This window comes from Manis javanica, chromosome 8 (assembly GCF_040802235.1).
Source record: "Manis javanica isolate MJ-LG chromosome 8, MJ_LKY, whole genome shotgun sequence".
Lineage (NCBI taxonomy): Eukaryota > Metazoa > Chordata > Mammalia > Pholidota > Manidae > Manis > Manis javanica.
The window spans coordinates 85986191-86006325 of record NC_133163.1 but is presented as its reverse complement, the minus strand read 5'-3'; the positions used below and the strand labels follow the sequence as shown (position 1 = coordinate 86006325).

The 20135-nt window shown below is 34.3% G+C and overlaps 1 protein-coding gene across 6 annotated transcripts in view; it reads left to right on the top strand.

Annotated features, from left to right (window-relative positions):
- Positions 1–20135, top strand: part of DPH6 (diphthamine biosynthesis 6) — a 234551-nt gene that overhangs the window by 21020 nt on the left and 193396 nt on the right. For all 6 annotated transcript variants that reach the window (XR_005056047.2, XR_005056046.2, XM_036998452.2 and 3 more), the window contains exon 3: positions 3432–3625. Coding sequence is in view for 4 of the 6 variants with exons in the window: in XM_036998452.2 (XP_036854347.1) it covers positions 3432–3625 (194 nt within the window). In the remaining 2 variants the exon portion in view is untranslated. The remainder of the gene's footprint in view (positions 1–3431; positions 3626–20135) is intronic.

Here is a 20135-nt window from a genome sequence, read left to right as displayed (position 1 = left end):
GGGCCAGACGTGCAGTGCTTCAGAGCTCTTACCCTGCTCCCTGCCCTGTTCCTCTTTCTCCTGACTGTTCCTTACCTCCCAAGCAGAAGAGCTTGGGTCCTACTCCATCTCAGGCTTGCCACTTCACCCCTTTCTGGTCCTCTCTTGTTCCTCAGGTGTAAGGAGTCTGTTCTGTAGTCTTTATGTCATTTTTAGGTCTAGTTGCATTTGCTGTATTTTCCTCTTTTATGTGTTTCTGGGAGGAGGTATCCATCTTGCCTTCCTATTCCACCATTTTTAATCAGTCGACTATCTACTAGGTCTTGACCACAGGGGCCAGAGTGCTCCCTGCCTCAGAAGATCAGATGAGGATCTGGGAGTCAGGAGATAGTGGGAGCTATAACAGAGCAAGGTCATCCACGTTTTAAGATTTTAGCATCTTCTTTTACATCTTTTTATTTTGTATATCCTTAAACTAAACATTGTAGTTATAGTTAATTTTACATTTTTTTAAACTTCATGCTAGTTTTATAAGTGATCCATCTACTACTCTTACATATATTCACCTTTACTAGTGAGATTTTTACTTTCAGACATTTTCTTGTTATTTTGTTTTCAGTTTAATGAAGTCTCTTTAACACTTCTTATGTGTTTAGTGGTGGTGAATCTCTCCTTTAGTTCTAAATGATTAATCATGCTGGGTAGAGTATTTTGAGTTAGATGGTTTTTCCTTTCAGCATTTTGAATATTTCATGCCACTCCCTTCTGGCCTACAAAGTTTCTGCTGAAAAATAACTGACAGTCCTGTGGGGATCCAACGTGTCACAAATTGTTTTATCTCTTGCTGCTTTTATTATTCTTTCTTCATCCTTAACTTCTGACATTTTAATTAATGTGCCTTGGTGTAGATCTCTTTGGGTTCTTATTTGGGACTCTATACTTTCTGGACCTGGATATCTATTCCTTTCTCTAGTTAGAGAAGTTTTCAGCCATTATTTCTTCAAATAAGTTTTCTGCCCCTTTCTCTCATTCTTCTTCTGAGCCCCTGCTAGTGTGAATGTTATACAGCTTGATGCTGTCCAAGAAGTCCTTTAATCTATCTTCACTTTTTTAAATTATTTTTTTCTTTTTGTTCCTCTGTCTTGGTGAGTTAAGTTGCTTTATCTTCCTGCTCACTGATCTGTTCTTCTGTTTCATTCAGTCTTCTGTTGAATCCCTCTGGTATATTTAGTTCAGTTATTGTGTTCTTAAGCTCTGTGACTTCTCTTTGGCACTTAAGTTTTCTGTCTCTTGTTCTGTATTTATTCTTCTCCTGAGTTCAGTGAGTATCTTTATGACCATTTCTTTGAACAACTTATCACATAGATTACTTATCTCTATTTTATTAAGGACTTTTTTTGAGGTTTTATCTTGTTAAATTTAGAACATATTCCTCTGTTTCCTTATTCTGCTGGACATTCTGTGTTTATTTCTGTGTATAGAAGAAAAAACTGTCTCTCCCAATTTTAAAGGAGTGGCCTTCTGTAGGAGGTTAACCTTATCATTCAATCTTGTCCTAGCTCTTCATTGTCTCTTTAACCTTTGTGATTGTCTAATTAGCCTGATTTATTTTTGTCCATCACAGTTGTTGAGGTTGTGCCAATACCTACTAGTGTTCAAAGGGAGTGATTCCAATCAGCACCTAGTTTCAGGCTGATTGAAGCCAGATCCTTAGGTAGCAGCTTTTCAAGTACGCAAATACATGCAGTCCTGTGGGACTGCAGTTGTAAACCCTGCTGACCTTCAGACCAGGGGATCTGGAAATGTCCCCTACGTAACTGAGCAAAAATCAGGGCTTCAAACAAGTGTAATAGGTCCTTTCTGGGAGGTACCAGTGAACTCTGAGGCCAAGGGAGGGTACTAAAATAGTGTCTCCCTACTCATGTTCCCTGAGAGTGCCTGTGTAGCTTCTGGAAGTGTGGCAAAACTGAAACCTGTCCCTCAGGTAGAAGCTCCAGTGTAAGTACATGGACCTTTTTCATAGGCAGAGTATGGGTGCGTATCAGTCTGCTGTTTGTGTAGTGCACTGGGTGTGATAGCCTACCCAGAATTGCCCTGTTGTAGTCCTGGGGGGCCCAGAAACACAACCCCCTGTGGCCACCAGGGCCAGGTGATCAAGAGGCATTCCCTGTGTGGACTGCACTTGTCCAGCTTTGGCCAGCGTCCTGGAGATTGCTGAGAGTGGAGCTTGTCTACGTCTTTAGTGATGCAGGGGATGAGCACTGGGAGCAGAGCACATCTGCAGTTGTAGAGATGCTGGAGAAGAGTGCTGAGCGTAGGGCATGCCCATGGCTTTAGTGAGGCTGTGTGTGCATGTCTGCCTGCACTAGCAATGTAGAAGGCAGTGCAAAAATGGCCCTCACCAGTGCCTTGGTCCCTAAAAGTCCCAGCTGGTCCCTGCCCCTTGGGCACATACTTTTAGATTAATAAATGAATTTCCTTCATATATAATCTAGTCATCACTTGAACTACTGCCTTTTCACTGGGTCCCAGGATGAGTGAGTTTTTGTGCTTGCCCCTCAAAAGGAGTATCTCAGATCTCCACAGCCCCTAGGGTTCCCTAGATGTAAGCCCTATCTGGTTTGGGGCTCATCTTTCTGGTTCAGGTCCTAGGGATTGGGGTGCCTGATGTGGGGCACAAACCCCTCACTCAGAAAGAAGCCCCAGTCCTGTTAGATTCCTCCCTATTATGGGTTGCTGAACCAAGGGTGGGGTTTTTGGCGAGGTCATTTCTCCACCTCTCCTGTCATCTTAATGTGGCCCTTTTATCCCTTGTTGTGGAAGAGGTTGTTCTGCTAATTTTCAGGGTTTTTTTCAACAGGATTTACTCCATAGGTAGCTGTAGATTTGTTATATCCATAGGAGGAGGTGAGTTCAGGGTGTTCCTTATGTTGCCATTTTGGACGACCTCCAAATTTATTTATGTTTCATTGGAGCACTGAATATAAATATTAAGAGCATCCAAATTTTTTTCTTACAAACGTTTGTCACCTATGACTCTTTAGATATTAAATTAAGAAAGGTTTTCTTCTATAATTGTATGACTTTGTGAATAACCTTGAATGATTTGAAAACCGATTTACATAATAAAATCTTTAATTGAATAAACAAATCAAAATTTATTGGATACATTCATCTTCTCTAAACATTTATTGTATATAGTTTTAAAATTTTATATATAATTGTATTTGTAATTAGCAGTAGAGATGACTGGAGCTGATGTAAATGGGATGCAACTATGGACAAATGTGCAGCTCTTATATTTTATTTCACTTGTAAATGCAGAGAGATAGAGTGGAATAAGCTTTTAAGTTATGTGTTACTGCTCTCCATGTAGTAAATTAGATGGAATTTCAAATCGACTCTCTTTTTCACTATGTTTCACTGATTATTTCTACTTTTAACTGTTGTAGGGGGTCCAGATGAGCTAGATAGCTACATGTATCAGACAGTGGGTCATCATGCCATTGATTTGTACGCAGAAGCGATGGCTCTTCCTCTCTATCGTCGCACCATAAGAGGAAAGAGCATGGATACCAGACAAGTGTACACCAGATGCAAAGGTGATGAGGTTGAAGATCTCTATGAGCTTTTGAAACTTGTTAAGGTATGCAAAGTGACCGATTACATTTACTGACTTTTGTGTGTAATTTATTAAATTACATTTTCTGATTTAGTAATAAATAATTTATAACTCTCAGTAGCCCAACTATTCTTTGAAAGGCTATTTTGTCTTTTTGGATAGAAAACTGTTATTATGCCATTATATTAAATAGCACTTAAAAAATAAAAGTTTTGTATATTTTGGTATCCAGGATTGTGAAATATATTTTAAGTTTTTCTTTTCCTTATTATTTTGTAGCTAATAACCTTTCAGTCATTTTTTTAGCAACTACTTTTTGAATGTCTACAATAGGCTTGGTATATAGTTCTAGGCATTGGGGATAGGGCAGTGAACAGATCAAATTTCTGTCCTGTTGGAACTTATTTTCCAGTGGAAGGAGACAGACAACAAAGAAACAAGTAAATAATATGTTTGGTGGTAAAGTATACTATGAAGAATAATAAAGTGGAGTCAAGGTAATAAAAGACTTATGGCAGGGGTGGTCAAGCAAGACCTTTCTGTTATGGTGAAATCTGAATAGACTTAAAGAAAGTGAAAAATAGAGCCTTGCTTAAATCTATTAGAAGAGGTATGAATTAAATATTTAAGTCCCTGTATATAAGAGTTTGGCAGCCCTTGTACATTCAGTGTTAATTTCTCTCAACAGAAAGTTTAGGAGAGAAAGTGTGGGGTTCATGTATCTAGTAGGTACTATACTCAGTAAATGTTAATTAATGGAGGTTATTTTATATTAAGCTACTGTCTTTTCCTTCTTATTGATAGCCAACTATTTGAATATGAATTTTATCCAGGCAACTAGAGTCAATTCATATAATGAAATTGAGAATTTAAGCCAATATCTCCTGGATATCTTATCATTTTTTTCACAGAGGAAAGGAAGATTTCTGTCCCTTCTACCAAGGAACATTGTATTTCATTTTCTTATTCTTCAAAAAAATTCAGCTTTTTAGGAGTTAGGGCATGAACCCATGAAAATTTGCTGGTCTCGAATAGTTACTTCAATGATATACCTTAGATTGATCAGTTAATATAGTTTTTGATTAAAAACTGTATGTAGTACTTAATTTCTTTCTTAATTAAAGTATTTCATATTTTGTATGTCAGAACATTTTTCATTTCTGTTTACCTTTTAAGTAAGAAACTGATAGGGGACATACCTTGAAACATTCCATAATTTGCTGTTGAGTTATGGATAGCATAAGATGTAGATACTTTTCAAAGGAAATCACAGGGACCTGATTTTTTCCCTCTGGGAAGATTAATACTAATAACAACAATTTTGATGATCAAACAAGGGTGGAAGTTATAAAGAGTTCCACTTTTAAAGATCTTTTGTCCATGCAGACAACTAAGATCTTGAAAAGTGTTCACTTTGAAGTATGAAATACTGATGCAAATTCTACATTTTCAAAATTTCTTTTTCAGCATACAAAGAAACTAGATATTAAGTTTTTAGCAAAAACCAATTACTACAAAGTGGTGGGACTCACAGTAGAAATAATTAGATTACTTTAAAATCACTGATAACTTTGGAAAAGCTAGGGAAAAGAAAAGGAAAGATAATAAATTACTAATCAATTTAATTAAAAATGGGCAGATTTGTAATAATTAAGGAGAAATTTCCCTTTCAATCCATGCTGTCTTTGGAGAAATGGATGCTTTGCCATTATCTTTATAGTAACCGTCAGTTATGACATAAATTAATGCTAATGTTAAATCTTGACAACTGCTTTGGAAGTTTATACATGATAATTATAACTATAGTTGAAAGAGATGTTATCAAGTTGTCTGGACTAAATAGTTCCTTCTTTTCCTGTATGGAAATATTAATTTTACTGTAGGATATCTTAAGGACATAAATATCAGAAATACATTGCCTTTATGGAAGACATTGTATAACCAGGGTTTATAGTTAAGTCCACTTATGAAACACTGGTGCAAAAACTCCAATAGAGGTCTTCCATATTCTAATGTATAATTGAGTAATTACAAAAAAAAATGAATCTAGAACAGCTATAATTCTTCAAGTTAGTCTTCACTCATTCTAAGACAACTATGAAACTGCGTATTTTTAGTCCTTTAAATATTAATGGAGCATTTAAAGCATTTAGATTCATTTTCATTTTAAACATTTATTTATAACAGGTTGCTGTTTTGTGACTTTCACATGTAAGTTAGTCTTTTGTATTATAATTCTTTTTTCCCCAAAATATTAGAGGTAATTTTTTAGTACAGGATGTTCTTTTTTACAAAACGTTTAATTGACTATTGCTGAAAAGAAGTAGGAAAGTCTTAGAAGAATTTACAGAGTTAAAGTTTCTTAACTATTTGGTAGAAGTCATGAAAACTAGTAGAAATGTAATAGGCCTTTTGATCTCATAAATTACTAGATGATTATGACAAATACATCTCAAACTGCTTGGAGAATACTGATTTTCATATAGCTAATCATTCTTTTTCTATGTAGAATTTCTTTAATATTAAAATGTCACTTCACTTCTTATTGGGTTAATTTGGCATATAGGTAACCTGTATTATTTCCTGAAAATAAAGTAATTTTCAAGTTATGTGTGTTTTCTTTTTACACAAGCAGTGTAATAGTTACTGAAGGATACATATAAACACCATATTTCTATATAGAATATATTTACAGATCAACATATTTTTTCTTTCTCCACATCTGGAGCCACTTTTTACTGGATCTGATGTCTTCCTCTTTCTTAGTTTATTCCCTCTTTTCAGTGGAGTCCATCTTGAGGAACTTCATTAGAGAAGGTACTTTCAAATCCTTACATTTTGAAAATGTTCTTATTCTTTCCACATATTTGATTGATGCTTTAGATGAATTTAAAATTTTAGATTGAAAGTCATTTTTCCTCAAATCATTGAAGGCATTGCTCCATGGCCTTCCAGAATTTTGTTCATGAGAAGTTTGGTACTGATATGATTTTTTGTTCCTTTTTAACTGAGTCATTTTTCCTCTCTATTAACTCTTAACAGTTGTATCTTTATGCTTGGTGTACTGAAATGTCACAATACTGTATGTTGAATATTGCATATTGAAGGGTGCTTCTCCTGTATCCCTTCTGCAGCTTCCTATTGAATAGCAGCATATCTCAGTCATCTTGTCCTTAATGATAGTTCAGGGATAGCATTAGTCCAGGTGAAAGTCAGTAATAACATGGTATTCTCCTGGCCACTGGCCATAGTGACTGGATCCAGATTGGTTTTGTTAACCCTATGTGTACAAAATAGAATGAATCCTAGGATGATGGATGTTTTGCAGAAATGAGCTCTTTCTCCTATACAGAGGTATGTGTGAATATGAGACCTAGAACTGCTATGGCCTTTTTATTTTTGAGGGAAGAAAACCTGAGGTCACATCTGACATACAAAAAAATGGCAGAGCCAATAGAATTATGTGAGGATGGCTCTGAGAAAACCTCTTCCTTTATTTATTTGATAATTTGCTCCCTTTGATTTTCTTGTTTCCCTCTTTCTGTTATTCTCTCTGATCAGATGTTAGACCTAGATGGAATCTTCATGATTCTTGTCTTTTCTCATATATTTTCCATCTATTTGTCTTTTTGTTATACCTTCTGTGAGATTTCCTTTTTGAATGTCCTACTTTCTTGTTGAATTTTTTTTAATTTTAGTGATCATATTTCCAATAGCAAGAACTTGTTTATTGATTGTTCCTTTTTTATAACAACCTGTTTCTCTTTCTATAAATGTAACATCCCTACACCTTTCTAAAAATACAGATTAGCGATTTTAAACATTGTCTTTCGTTCCCTGAAATTTCGATCCCTGTTTACTTTGGGATCTTTTTTCTCATATTCTCTTTAATGTTCCAGGCTTTACTCAAATATCTTGGTTGCTTGTTCACATCTAATAATAAGGCATAAGAAAAGCTGCTTTTTGTTTTAGGTTTTCCAGCCTCACATCTCAGACTTGTTATACCTGGAGTTCAGGATAATGTGGCCTAGTTTGGTTTCTTTATTGTTTTTCTTCTCTTCCATGCAGACAGTAGGTGATAGCCTCCTCTGTTGATTTATCAGTCATCATTACTTCTTCATCTGCTTTCTAATTCAAGAAATTATTTGAAATCCTTTTTCCATTAATGTCTCCCGCCCTTATTCTCTGTTTTTTGGAAGCTATAATTTTATTTTCATTTGAATGGAATCTCTTGATGCAGCAACCTGTGTTAATTTCTTTCTAATGGAGTTTATTTCATATTATTCCCTAAGCTGAATATGAATTCTTTCTTCTAATCTTTGGAACTTTTTTTCTCTCATACTCTTATTTCTCATTAAGTATTTTATCTTGGTGTTGATAACCATAGATTTCTTTTTTTTAGTTTTTAAATTTTGATATGACCATAGATTTCTTAATGGATACTTTTTGTGTTATTTAAATGTAGCAATAAATGAATAATTGTCCTTTTTTAAATAGGATATTTACTGTTGATAGAAAGGCTTATAAATAACTGATTTTTTAAACTAGATTTTAATTTAATATTTTTAGAAAACATCAATTGCTACTTTACTCATATTGGTTAGATTTATTTTGATTACAAGGAACAGAAATTTATATTCAAGCTAGTTTAAATTTTAAAAAAAGAATTTATTGGCAATTGCCTAAACATAAGTTTGGCTTCAAGTAGACGTGATACAGTATATACATTATATAATCAAAGTCCTTTTATCCCCGTTTTTATCTCTTGCCTCTCCTTCCTGTTGATTAAATTCTGAGTCTGGACACTTATATTTAGAAAATGGCTCCATTTACATTCTTCCTGGTTCAAATCTATTAGGAAAAGCTCAGAGAAAAATCCAGTTTTGTTTCATTGTCACTCATTGTCCCAACTTGTATCATCCATAAACCATTTGTTGTTGGGAGATTATTTCATTTGATTGGGCAGGGTTAGAACACATGCCGTTCCTGGAGCAAGAGATGGAGTCATGATTACCATAGCCACATTTTACTGTGATTCTGTGGGAAGAACAGAACCCACTGTGGGAAGGGTGGATATCCAAATATAAAGCAGGCTGTTGCTCGTAGAAGGGTGAACTGTGGCAGGGGAATAAAGAATGACAAGTTTCATGAAAATAAATAGGTTCCAGCTGCTTACAAAGTTAGGGACCTTCCTAGATGGGTCTTCCAGTATCTCCCTCCTTTCCTCCTTCTCTTCCTGCCTTTCTTCTTTCTGATATTCTTTCAAATATAGTTGACCATTGGAACCACAAGAGTGAGCTTATAATCTGAGACCTGTATATTCAGTTGCTTATGATTTCTGCACCGGCATGGTAAACTTATTATCTTTCTGCAGAAATTCTTTCCATATTCTATATTTCCCTCTTAGTTAAAAACATCATCATTTACCCCATCACCTAAGGCTAACCTTGGGCCCCACTACTAGACATCCACTTTTCCTCAGTCCCTTCCCACCCCAGCCACCACCATTAGATCTCTAGGACCTGTTGATCTTTCATCTTTAACTCCCGAAATCTGACCCTTTGACTTCATTCCCATCATTACTTGTTGATTACAAGTCAACTTGCCTTCTGTATTGACTTGTGTACCATCCAGCCCTTCTACCATATTGTCATCAGCTTATCTGCATAAATACTTAAATAACCCACTGTTAGATAAAGTCCAAATACATTAGCCTGACACCTCTTCTTTAAGAATAGACCCTGGCATTCCTTCTACCTGTCTGATCCTATCATTCCCACACAAGTTTCTGGGTTCTAGTTATAATGAACTAATTAAGTTTCTAGGAAATTGCTTTTCTATTTGAGTCTTTGTGCTTTTCTATTATTTTATCTGTTTCCTAAAGAACCTCTTCTCTCTTTATACCCTTCTATGAAATTGGATCTAATTTCCCTTCTTCAGTCTTTTCCTTAGCAGCTTGCCTGTACTTCTGCTGTGCTTGTCAGGACTTACTAGGATTGTTTATGGCTGTCTCTTGCTAGATTGTGGAACCCTCAAAGACATGCTCAGTGCTCTTCATTTTTATATCTGTAGTGTCCAGCAATGTTCTAGCATATGGACAGATTTTAAAAGTTTGTTGAACAAATTAGTCCAAAATTTAAGAAATGGTTTTTTAATATAATAATTTATCTGATTCAGGGGAGCCACAATATTATTATAATATGATGTGAAGCTATTGGTAAATTAATTTTATTTTTTTTCTATTGAAAAGCTTAAAATGAAATGGAGATCATGGTAAAACTTTTCAAAATAAGGTGTTCTATTAAATTTGGTTGTATAACCATTCAGTACACCAAGAATAATTTCCAGCTGCAGAAAATTCTATAAAAATACTGAGCAGACGCTTTTTCAAATAATTTTTGGTATCTGCATGTTAGAAAACGTGGTTATTATGGTGGAAAATTGCTCTGTGAATCTCTCTTCACTGTGAATCTTGGGGAAAACACCTAGATCATTGAGTGGCTTGAGGCAAACCCAAATGGTTTGGAGTGGGAGGAACATATAAGATGGCCTTAAGATTTGCAGAGAAGATCCAGACTTAGTGCTAATTAAACAGGCACATAACCCTATGTAGATTGCTCCTGGCTCTTCAGCATTGCACAGCTTGCCTCAAGGCCTATCAGTTACCAAGGTTTTGGAAATTAAACTTGGTCCCTTGTCACAGAAAGGCTTTGTTAGTGTTAATTCTGGACTCCAAATAGGGAAATTTGGAATTAGCACAGACCAGTGTCATTTTGATATCCAGGTGTGGTTTTATTGAGGCACTGCCACTTCACACATGAGAAAGCACACATGAGAAAGCACATCATGGAAGATCTGTCTGGAAATAAAATATTGGATCATACTTGTCAATTACTACAGTTTGTAAACTTAACATAGGACTGGAGTCTTCATCTATCACAACCATTTTGTTTTGTTTAAGTGAAAGAGAATAGGATAAAAGAAAATATCAAAATGCATTATATATAGTAAGGTTAATTATTTTGTGAAATTTATGTGTGTACATGTATGTTATGCTAGGCTGTTATATTGTATATGTATTTCTTATTAATAAATTGTTATGGTCAAGCAAATTTGAAAGGTATTACCCTGAAGAATTTTGCAAAAGGAATGACAGAATTGTCTAGGAAACTGCATTTCTATTTGAGTCTGTGCATTTCTACCATTTTATCTGTTTCCTGAAGAACCCCTTCTCTCTTTATACCCTTCTATGAATTGTGGCAAATGGCAGGATTTCCTTCTTTCTCATGGCTGAATAATATTCCATTCTGGTGTGTGTGTGTGTGTGTGTGTGTGTGTGTGTGTGTGTGTGTGTGTGTGTGTGTGTGTTTTCCCACAACTTCTTTATCCAATCATCTGTTGATGAATTAGGTTGTTTTCATATCTTGGCTATTGGGAATAATGCAGCAGTGAACATGGCATTGCAAATCATCTTTTTGAGTTCCTGTTTTTATTTCCTTCAGATAATATACTCAGAGGTGGGGATTGCTTGGTCATATGGTACTTCTATTTTTAGTTTTTTTAAGAATTTCCATAGTAGCTGTACCAATTTAAAGTTCTCACCAATAGGGCACAGTGTTCCATTTTCTCCACACCCTCCCCAATATTTGTTATCTGTTGTCTTTTTGAAGACAGCCATTTTAATCGGTGTGAAGTGGTATCTCATTGTGGTTTTGATTTGCATTTACCTGATAATTAGTAATGTTGAGCATATTTTCATGTAACAACTGTTGGCCATTTGGATGTCTTCTTTGAAAAAAGTACCTGTTCAGTTCCTCTGCTCATTTTAATTGGGGTGATTTTTTTGATTTTTGTTTTGCTATTGGGTTGTATGAATTCTTTATATAGTTTGGATATCAACCCCTTATCAGATATATGATTTGCAAATAATCTCTCCCATTATGTGGATTGTCTTTTTATTGTTTTGACTGTTTCTTTAGCTGTACACAAGCTTTTTAGTTTGATGTAGTCCCTTATTTACAAAATACAAAATCTTAATGGGTTCTATAGGCTTTGGGGCATAATGTCAGATTCGACCTGACTTCAGCTCTAAATTAATTGACCCCTAATATTCTATGTATGGTTTCTCCAGTCTCTCACCCTCTGTAATTTATCCTAAAAAGTCTTTCCGGGTTAGTCTTTCTAAAATGTATATCCAGGCACATTTGCCTCTTCATCAGAAATTGTTGTTTACCATTGATCCATTAGGCACTCAGCAATATGACTTCACTTTGTCTCTCATCTGTTCCTAGTATTCCCCTACCTGGAACCTATGTTCCACCTAAACTAGACTATTGTCAGAATTCATTTTTCACCACATAGTCCGTGTCTTTCCTGGACAGTGCTATGTTTTAGTCAGAAATAATCTTTCCTTTCCAATTCCTTCTTTCACATAGCATCTCCTTTTGATATCTTCCTTGATATGCCCCTGCTGAATGTAATATATTTCTGTTTGGAATCCTCATGGAACAATGTATCTCTCATCTAGTACTTAATCTATGTTGATATACAGAGCTACTGTTTTTGTTTTGTTTTATCTTGTGGGTTTTTGTTTTAAAATCTTAAGTACTTTCAGGTGCAGGGATTCTATTTCATTCTTTTTTATTTCTTATGGGACTCCTACATATAACTCTTGGACTATACAGGCATTGCATTCCTGTGCAATTCAGTTATTCTGTCTGTAAAATGTGGACATATTTTTCTTACTTTCCTAGTTTTCTGGTTTGAGAATAAATGAGAAAATATATGTGAGCCTCTTCGGGTTTCTAGAAAGAAAGGTGCTGTGTAAGTTGGTTTTTACTTTTGTTGTTGTTCTTAACCTGCCAACTTTATGTCAGTCTCAAGCCTTTTTTCTTCTTTTTTCCCTAGCTTCCAAAATAGTCCAGTTAAGCTAAATAGTGCCAATTTTTTTCATTACATACAAAGTTCAATTAGTATGTTAATATTAAGTAGTAGCTGCAATTTGGGATTGAGATGAGTATAATTACTTTTGACTTTATTGGTAAGTTAATGCAGAGAGGAAAAATAGTGATTGTTCAAATTGTCAAAGAGGTTTCAACAGGGACAAAGTTGTATTTTATCTTAGAGTAAATTTATCCTTTTACATTTGTTGCATTTAATTTTTGTCCCTCCTCAGTCTTGTCTAGACTCTTTCAGTCAGATAATTCAGCCTTACAAGAGACACATAGAATTAATATTTTCTATCTAGTTTCCTTCCTGAGTAAACTGAAGAATGGGTCATTTTAAAAGAAGATAAAGAGGTGAACCCAAAATCTTTTAATAGATGCTTTCTTTCCATTAAAATTTATTTTTGCATTTTTTTTAGGATTTAACTCTATGTTTATCTTTAAAATCTGAGCAGTACATTTTCTAGTAAGTCATATATAAAAGCTTGAAGCAAGGAATTCCATTTTAAAGTTACATGAACTGACTTTAGAGGATTTAGATTTTTGAAAGATTATATAAAGAATTAGAAGATTTAAAGAATGGCTTTTTGAATGTCTAGAGGAAGTAGAATAGGGTATTATCTGTGTTCCTATATGTAAAATCAGTTACCTCTTAATGCCAGCATAATGATATCACAATTATTCACAGCATTTACAGTGCTGAGCCATTTGGTTACTTTGTGTACTGGTATACAGTGGATGTTCAATTAAACTTACTAAACAAAGTGGAGCCTACCCAAACTTCACAAAATTCAACTAACATTGGTCCTTGTAGATTTCTATAAAAATATGTTGACAAATCAGAAGAGGCAGAAATTACTTATTAGACATTTCCCTTTCTTGTGCAGAATTCTGCTACCTACTATAGGATGTGTTCTAGAGCTAGAGAAATGACTCATGGTCTGTTTTAAGACCAGTTCCCTTGTGGATTCTTTCCTATGTAGTAATTTTGCAAGGAGGTAAAGAGGGGAGGGAAAATCATCATCATTTGACAAATAACCCATGATCTCTCTTCTGAGCCTTTCACAATTGAGCTCCTTTCATAATTTTTGTTGGTTTCAGTCATTTTTGTGACTTGCTTAACCCTTACCCAAGTTCTACTGATTTTGAGTAGTCATATAACCTGCACTTGAACATAGAAAACTAATAAGAATCAATGTAGTGTAAATCAGTACAGGATAATGTGATACTACAAGACAGAATTTATTAATCTAGAGAGGAGAAGTGTTTTTGAACTCTGAAATTTTGTACAAATATTTTGCATATTGTAAATTTTGTAAATTTTTCTGGGGACAGTTCTAAATTTTTATCATAGTCTCACAGTGGTCTGTCCTTTTCAAAAGTTTAAGAACTACTGTTTTAACCAGTTTAATCAATTTAAGAAAACCTTGCAGTTTGCGGGTATTCATGACTACCCAAATGAAGAATCAGTTGTCCTCTGAGCCTGTAGAACTTACTAACCCATGTCCTGTGAGGTCAGAGGGACCTTCCGGGGCTTACAAAAACTGAAGAGGAGAGTAACATGGAAGTAGCACCTGAGAGCAGATGAGGATGCCATGCATCTCTCAAGAAAGATATACTAAGATCTCAGTAGAATGTAAAGTGACATCTTAAATTTTCAGGTAAGAAATGGGTACCAGAGAAGAGACAACAGACTTGAGGACCTGTATATGGTCTGGCTAGTTTTTAAGTTCTCAAGAGTAGCTTTTAAAAAAATTTCTGTTATGTTTAGTTACTTTTGGAGAGTTGTTGTTACATTATGCCTTGTATAAATAATTATTTGTGCAAATATCTTCCTTGTCGGTTTATAACTTCTGAAAGGCAGAGATTGTTTTTCAAACTGGATTCTCTGCAGCGCTCAGTATGGTGCCTTGTCCAAAAAAGATGCTCAAAAATGTTTGTTGTTTATTTGCTCTAAGGATTCTGTTGAAGATTTTCACCATCTCACATGTTCAACTTCATTATGATCCAAAGTCTGAAATTTCTCTCAGACTTGGTCTTTGTAATACTTTTGCCTTATTAACTCTTAGACACTTTTTATTGTGTGAACACTTAAAATCATGCAAGTCACTCTAATTGCCTCTTTATGTTGATGCTGGAAAGCACAAAGCCATATGATTTTTTAAAAATTATTTTTGTCTTATTATAATTATAACTTCTATTGTTAATGTAGAACATTATATTGATATTGTTATATATATGATATATATGATATTATATCATATATTATATTGATAATATAGCATTATCTGCCAGACACTGTTTATCAGCTCTATATATTATATTCTAATTTATCCTTACATGAACCCTGGTTTATTATTTCTGTTTTTCAGCTAAGTAAAGTGAGATACAGAGAATTTAAATAACTTGCCCAAGGCTACACAAATAGAAAGTGGTAGAATATGTACTTTTAATCACTGTGTTCTGCTACTTTCCAGCATTACGTTTGTGTTAATTCATGCAGATAACAATACATATATAGTGCATATAGAACAGTAAATTAACAGTGAGACAGACAGGCAGACATGTGGTTTGATGAGGGAGGGTTGGGCTGTTAAGTCAAGGATCAAAGTGATCTATCTTTATTTGAGCTCATCTCATTTCAGAGTTCTCAGAATAATTTTGAGATCATCGCTACTCAAAGTGTGGTCTAACAGTTGGTGCTAATTCATGAAGTGATTGTTATTGGTCCAAGGTCAGCTATTTATAGAAATTGGAAATAAGCACTTGTAAACTTTCATAGTTGTTTGAGAGGAATTTTATATCTGTTGAATCTAATAACTTAAATTTAGCTTCACATTTCATATTTTTTAAATTTCTTTGTTTTAAAACATATTTTATTTGTATTTTATAGAAGTTTCTATCTTCAAAGCCTTGAAAATTAAAAAAAGAAAAAATGACCATTAACATGAGTTAAAAAGTACTGCTCTAGATAACAGCTTTAAAATTTTCAAGCTATGGTTTGTTGGAAAAAGAAAAGACATGATCTGCAGCTTAAAATTATATTCTAATCTGAACCTGTTTCTGCAGATCAATTAGGAGTTAGTGTATCTGGCGACTTTGTGAGTTTCTTGGTTCTGTAAAAAGAGGCCCTAAGTTTAATTGACTTGGGGGGACATTTTTCATATTTTTCCTCTGCTTAGTACTTTTTTTAATATGGGCATATTTTGATTAACCCCTTGATCCATGATAATAGCATGAGGAATTTGTCCATCATCCATACTTACAGTCTCCTTCCATGACTTATCAAAATAGCTAATAAGGTAATTTGAATTTTTCTTCCTGTTCACAATGTTCCCTGAAAAACAGCAAAGTTAAAAAAAAAAAAAAGGGGCAGTAATACAGTCAGAAAACATCGCTGATGATATCCGGCTTAGTATAATAGATTTTTCCACTTAATGGAAAGCTAAGGTAACTTCAGTGAGACACAAGCTTATTTTTTAATTTTTACAACAACAGTTCAGTTTTTAATTTTTTTCTTTTGCGGTAGGTTGGTAAGTCCCCTTCTATAATATAGTATGTTGTAAAATATTCTCATGTAAAGTTACCAACCCTAATAGGGTTTTTGAATGTTCATACAATTACTATCTCCTCTTTAAAATAATCTCTTTTTGTTGATCCTCTAAGGTAGCATTTGATGAGGAATCCCTTGCTCCTTTTTGGATGTGTAAAATCTGGCCTCCAAATAGAGAAATGGGCTAAAGATATGAACAGGCAATTCACAGAGAAAGAAATTCAAATGGCCAAAAAATGTTCAACTTCACTAACTCAAAAATGCACCTATCACTTTGGCAGGATCAAGAAATTATATTGGTTTTGAAGAGTACTGTTATGTGCTGCCAACAGCCCTATAAATTGGTTCAGTTTTTCGGAGGGTAATATGGTAGGACTCATAAGACGCAAAAAAATACACTTACAAGCAGTTCCACTTTAGGGAATTTATTTTAAGGGGATAAATATGTACTAGAAAATTTAGAAAGGACTGTCAAACTAAATGACGGTGTGCCCATACAGTGGAGTACTGGATAGCATCAAAAATGAAGTTGCAGAAATTCATCAGTATGTATTATTATTAAGAGACTAGATTACCAGATACTCTGTATAGTGTAATTAAATATTGGTTAAATGTATTTGTATAAATATGTGCATAGAAAAATAACTGAAGGATAAATTTTAAGTCTGTATGTAGGCAGTATTAAGAATATTTGTATGATTTTTGCATGTTGGAATTTAAAAATTTTTTCCTCTAATGAGCATGCATTTCATTTGAAGCTTCTTTGTTGAAGATTTGGCCTCCATTTTAAAATGCACAGAATGTTAAAGGAGGAAAGGAAACCTGATAATCAACAGGATGTTGCCATACCCCAGGTCCTTTTCTGAAGGTTCTTGAGGAGCCTGTTTTTCTCTCAGAGCTGGTTCATAAAAGCTGTGTTTGAGGGCTTTTTTTTTTTTTCCTGTGACAAATGCCTATCATTTTCTAAACAAGAAAGCCAATGTCCCAGTTAGGTGTGTGGAGTTCTTTTCATTCACTCGCAGCCCTGTTGTGTTAATACTGAATAAGCAGAGACAGCCTGACTGGTGGTGAAAGATGGTAAGCCAGCCTCAGGGCTTTTTCTGGTCAGCCTTAAACCTCTGATTGCCACGTTTTCCTAATTTCCCATTTCCAGGGCATCACAGGAGTGACCTTGCTTGCTGAATATGATGCTCTGAATCTTTAAGATTTTCACAGGCATTTGAAAGTGGGCAGTCAGGCAATTGTTTACAGGACTCCAAATGAACTGTGCACTCACAGCAAGTTTGATAAACACACATTTCCTCCTTTTATCAGTGAGATTGCAGAATGTGAAGTATGAGTTTCCAGTTTTACTCATTCCCCTCAACCCTTTTCCTGTTTAAAAACTTAGACATACTAATTGGATGCTGATCTGTCCCTGTTTTTTATTCTGCTTACTGGTAGTTGATAGCTTATTTCAGTACTTACCTAGGCAAGGTTTGGCAATCATTCAAAAATAAACTTTCCATGTATTCAACTTAAAGGAGATTCATCCCAAGGAATGTAATGTGAGCACTAATTAACAGTAATGACTGCTAATCACTTCGCTTTTTATACTCCTTTAGGAGCACTGCTATTATCCAATGTAGTTAAGTAAAATGCTTGTATATGAATCAACAGTGCTGCATCCTTTTAGCAGCTATTGCTCACAATCAAGCTTTGCATAAATGAGTTAACTAAAATTGATTTTAATATGCTATGTTTCTTTCTACAATAGTAAACTAAAATATCAAGTTAAATATCCTGAATATTAAAAACATATCTGTTGTTTTTTTCTTTTTGCAGTCATCCTATGGTACATGAAAAGCAATATTGCAAATAGATTTCTCACAGTTCACATTTTCTCAGAGATTTGTTCAAAATTGCATGTGACTCCTCTTCATAGCCACAGTAGCACTTTGATTCTGTTGTAAGCATTTTATCAGATCAGTGAAAAGCAATAGGCTTGAGTTTAATTTTTCTGAATTTGTTCACCTACTTCCTAGAGGATCTTACAATTTCTTTAAAATTATATAGCCCATTCATATAATCTTGGTTCATAGGATTGTCCATTCAGTGTTCATTAAAAAGGTTTGTTTTATTATATTTAGTGTATTATTAGACGATTAAAACTTTCTGTTTATTTACATGCATTCAACATACCTACAAATTGCCTAGCCCCAGGAAGAGACTAAGTGAAACTCATAAATTAATAATTTAGGGGAGCAATACTCAAGTAGCATTTTGGTTAAGTTAGTAAGTTAAAGCCTTAGTGTCAGTGCTGGACACTTTAATAATGCTTTACTTTTGACTTTTATTGGCTGAAAAAACTTGTTAAACTGGGGCTTTTGTAATAAAATCTACATACCATCTGAAGCCCCTTCCCCTCTTGTTGATTTATAAGTAGGTTGACACATTATTGAGGAATTTTTAACACTTTCACAGTTCTGCATTTTGAGTTCCAAGGACGTGCTAATCTCTCTAGAAGTTTGAGAGTGACAAAATGAGTTGTATACTGTTTTTCTAGAGAATTTGGGATTCTTTAGAGGCCTTAGTTTTATGATAGTGTGTTTTGATGTGCCTTAATGTAGTATCCTCCTTTCTCACTTTACATATTATATCACGTTGCCTGGTCCTGATGTTTTAATTCTTAGAGCTAACATTACTGTTTCTACAGAGGTCAGCAATTTGGGACATTATTTTTAAATTACCAATGTAAAATAATTTAATTTCCTCTTTCCCTTTTCACTTTTGTATTATTTGTAGTGACAAAAGCATAAATTTTTGGTGAATAAACAAGTTGAAAAAATTAAGAGGTAGTGTAATAAGAAGTTTTATATTTTATTTACTAGTCTTATTGTAATACATCACAAACAAATATATAAAAAATTACCTTTGGCACTGTACTTAATTGAATTTAGTTTCAAAGAATTGTTACAGAAATGACATGAGAAAAAAAAATACATGGAAGCTTAATTGAGTGCTAGTATATATGTAATTTTAAGATTTGTGAGGGTTGTATGTAACATATTTATCTTATATCCCAGTATATTGCACACTAGCATAAAAGTGCATGTCTATGAGGAAAAACTTGCTTTTTCTATTTTGCTTTGAATTGGAGTTTTTAATGTCTAATAACATTATGTTTAAAAAAAGGTATTTGTTTTGATCCTTTTTATTTTTTTACAGTGTGTTTACTTTCATGTGAGCGTGATTGATCTGTAGCTGTCATTTTACCCAAAGAGGGGACAAATGGAATTGGCCTTTTAGACAAAAGTATGCAAACAGACTGCATTCTTTCTGTTGATAGAATTATGGAAGGATTGCATGAGGTGCCACATTCATTTTCCTATTGATTGTGGAGAGGATTCTGCAATAGGCTGCTGTTACCATTGGATAAGAAGGCGCTATGATTAGTTACCTTTCTTATGAAAGCACTACAAAGGGGAATGCAGAATGTGTGCAGTGCAGTGTTCTCAATTTGACAGTTGTTTTTGTTAAGTTTTTTGGCCCATTGAAGTCCAGCCTATTTTAGAAAAACATATATCATATATTTTGTTTTTTTCCCTTATATTAGGCTTAGTAGATTTCCATGTATTTTACCCTTTAAAGAAATTACACATTACAGACAGTTTTTCTAGGCTTCTATTGTAAAGCTTCAAAGCTGATGCAACAGTGCCCTCTATAGTCATTTAAGGAACAGTAGATAAATGTAGATGATTTGGAATATTCAGGTAAGAAGCAGGATATTTAAATTTAATTTTTGCTCAGACAAGAGACTCCTTTTTCCTAAGTAGACATTCTTGTTTTTCACTAGCGGCTTTATTTCAAACAAAGGGAACAAAAGACCATTGTAAGTTTTCATTTAGAATTATTGGCTACCTCTTGTTGTTACCCAGTGATAAATCTCACGTTTTATCAGACATTCATCAGAGTAATTTGAGATAGAAGGAATCTTACAAGTTGTACTGTCTTTTCATGAAATATCTTTTTGAAGTTAAGTTCCAATAGGAGTGTT